The sequence below is a fragment of the Dipodomys ordii genome, unplaced genomic scaffold, assembly GCF_000151885.1.
Source record: "Dipodomys ordii isolate 6190 unplaced genomic scaffold, Dord_2.0 Scaffold1, whole genome shotgun sequence".
Classification (NCBI taxonomy): domain Eukaryota; kingdom Metazoa; phylum Chordata; class Mammalia; order Rodentia; family Heteromyidae; genus Dipodomys; species Dipodomys ordii.
Window position 1 is genome coordinate 14,864,737 of NW_012267217.1, and position 2,566 is coordinate 14,867,302.

At 45.4% G+C, this 2,566-nt stretch overlaps 1 protein-coding gene across 1 annotated transcript; it reads right to left on the reverse strand.

Moving 5' to 3' along the window:
- Positions 1–1,185: 1,185 nt before the first annotated feature.
- Positions 1,186–2,364, reverse strand: LOC105981185 (putative serine protease 47). The gene has a single exon (XM_013010294.1). The coding sequence runs from the start codon at positions 2,362–2,364 to the stop codon at positions 1,186–1,188; it is 1,179 nt and encodes a 392-aa protein (XP_012865748.1).
- Between the last annotated feature and the right edge of the window lie 202 nt (positions 2,365–2,566).

Consider the following 2,566-nt stretch of genomic DNA (forward strand, 5'->3'; position numbering starts at 1 on the left):
TCAGAAAGAAAATTTTATTGAAGCTTAATTTACGTATAAGTTTCCAGTTGAGTGTTTAATTAACAAAACCTATAGCAAGATATCAAAGTTTAATGGTTCCATGGCAAAGTAGAAGCAAAAGACAAAACAAAACATTACATATTTAATAAATACGTAGCATGCATTACTTATAATATATGTAATTATATTTCATATATTACATTACATATTTATCAATAAAATCACACTTTCTAGACTTCTTTACATTGTTTAATATTCAACCAGCAATTGCCCTTGATGTACTGAGAAATTTATTCAATAGTCTGTTAATTAGGTTACACACAATAACTTCTATGAGCTACAGTGAATGCATTCCAAGTGAAGATGCTTGTTATAAAATCCTATTGCATGATGATTACATTGCTAGGCCGGAAAGAGAGCTCAAAGGAAACAAGGTAAATTCCACATTTTATACATGTGTGAAATATGTCACACTTCCCCCTCCCCAGGAGTTTTCTGAGCAATGTGTTTCATTTCCTTTGCAGACTAAGGCATGTTAGAACTCTCCAGGCGATTTGCCCTGTACACCTTACCTGCCCTCCATACGGAGGGCTGGTGCTCTACAAACTGATAGAAATGACTATGCTTAAGAGTATCATCTAGTTTTAGAATTCGATTTTTTCCTTGTCAAATTCATATGCTCATTTTACTGATAATTACCTTCTTAGAGCTGTGATTTTTAACATACTTCCTCATTATTCCATGAGGTCTGTAGAAAACATTCTCAAACTTTAAATATATATATATATATATATATATATATATAATCATTAAGAGGGCTTAAGTCAACATATCAATGTATGAGTATAATGTATTCTCAAAGCTTGAGCTGCACAGTGTTAAGAACGGTTTTTCTTCCCCCAATCAGAGACATACCACAGGCCAGCCTATTCATTCATATTTTCTGTAAAGCGAATGTTACAAGTCATACAAGAGCTCTACTTTTTAACTTAAAAAAAAATTGTGGTTAGCAAAATGATGTTTTATTTGACTTGGGGTTCCCCCCAGACGGGGTTTGGTTTGAGGAATGGCATTTGATGGACAGATACGAGGGAGAGGAGCCATGTAGATGAATGGTGGGTTGGAGGGAGGGAGGCTGAACATGGAGAAGGGTCTGAACAAAGAGACTATCAAGGGATCCAGGCGTCACCACAGAGCCAGCTGTGGTACTAGGAAGATACATGGCAGCAAGAGCCATGTCTGTGCGGACACGAGGGTAGTGTGGGGCTGAGCTGAGACAGTAGTCATCACAGCCACCGAAAAGTTCATGCGAGGCCGTGGCCGTGTGTGAATATGGTGCCGGAACACCGCGAGCCTCTTGACTTTATTGATCCATTCCATGAAGTAGGCAACCCTGGTGAACACACTGGGGTAGATAGGATGCCGGCAGTCCAGGCCCCAGCTGGCTAGACCTACCAGAACCCAGACATTGGAGTGGAAGCAGACCAGGGGCCCCCCAGAATCAACTGGACAGATGGACTTTCCTGTGGAGAAGTCCCCTGCACACAGCATCTCTTCGTGCACATAGTCGTTGTCTTGGCCAGATCTTTGCCCAAATAGGGTATTACAGAACTTATTCTCCACCAGGGCCACCTTACCCTCCTGGAGTAAGAAGGGTGGCGACAGTTTCGTGTCTTCGGAGATCTTTCCCCAGCCGGTTATCCAGCAGGACGTCTGATGGAACAGGTGTAGGTCTGTGGATGGGAGGCAGACGGGAAGGACGTACGACGTGAAATTCACAGCCCACTGCAGCTGCACCATGGCAATGTCGCTGCCATAGGGATGAAACTTCTCGAACGCTCTGTGGGGGATAATCTGACTCACGGCTATCTTTTGCGTATGCTGGGTTGGCTGGTACAGTTGGATGTTCCCCAACAGAACCCGATAGTCGTCTGGGTTCCTGGATTTGTTGAGGAAACAGTGGGCTGCAGAAGCCAGCCAGCGGTCCTCCAGGAGGACAGCTCCGCACAGGTGACGCTCCAAATAGAGCAGGCTGGCCTGCCAGGGCCACTGGCCCGCCGCTGCATTCTGGCCACCAAACACCTTAACTATCCCTTTGGGCTTTCCACACACTCGGCTGACGTCCTGGCTGCTGTGGGTAACATGTTCCAGGTGTACAACATGGTGTGGATCATGAGCCTCGGACTCCAATTCCTCCAGTGCTCCCGGGTTTTCCCATTCGGCCGGCAGAGGAGACGTTGAGGAACTTAGCTCGGTAGGCTGCCTAGTAGAGGTGGCCTCTGGAGTCAGGGGCAGCAGCAAAAGCAGCAGTGGCCAGAGCAGGTGACTGGTCCCACCTCCGGTCATCAGAGTTCTTGTGCTCATCCCAAACACCAGGATTTCCTGCCTTGACCCAGACCTGAACTTTGTCTACTTGAGTTGGGAGTAGATCTCAATCCATCTCAAACCCAGTCCCCTGAGTAAGACTTTGACTTCATAATGGATGTCATGACTCCCTGGAAAAGTTAAATCACCTACATTACAAGTTTCAAAAACATCCCTTTCCCAGTCACCTCCTCTTCCTACA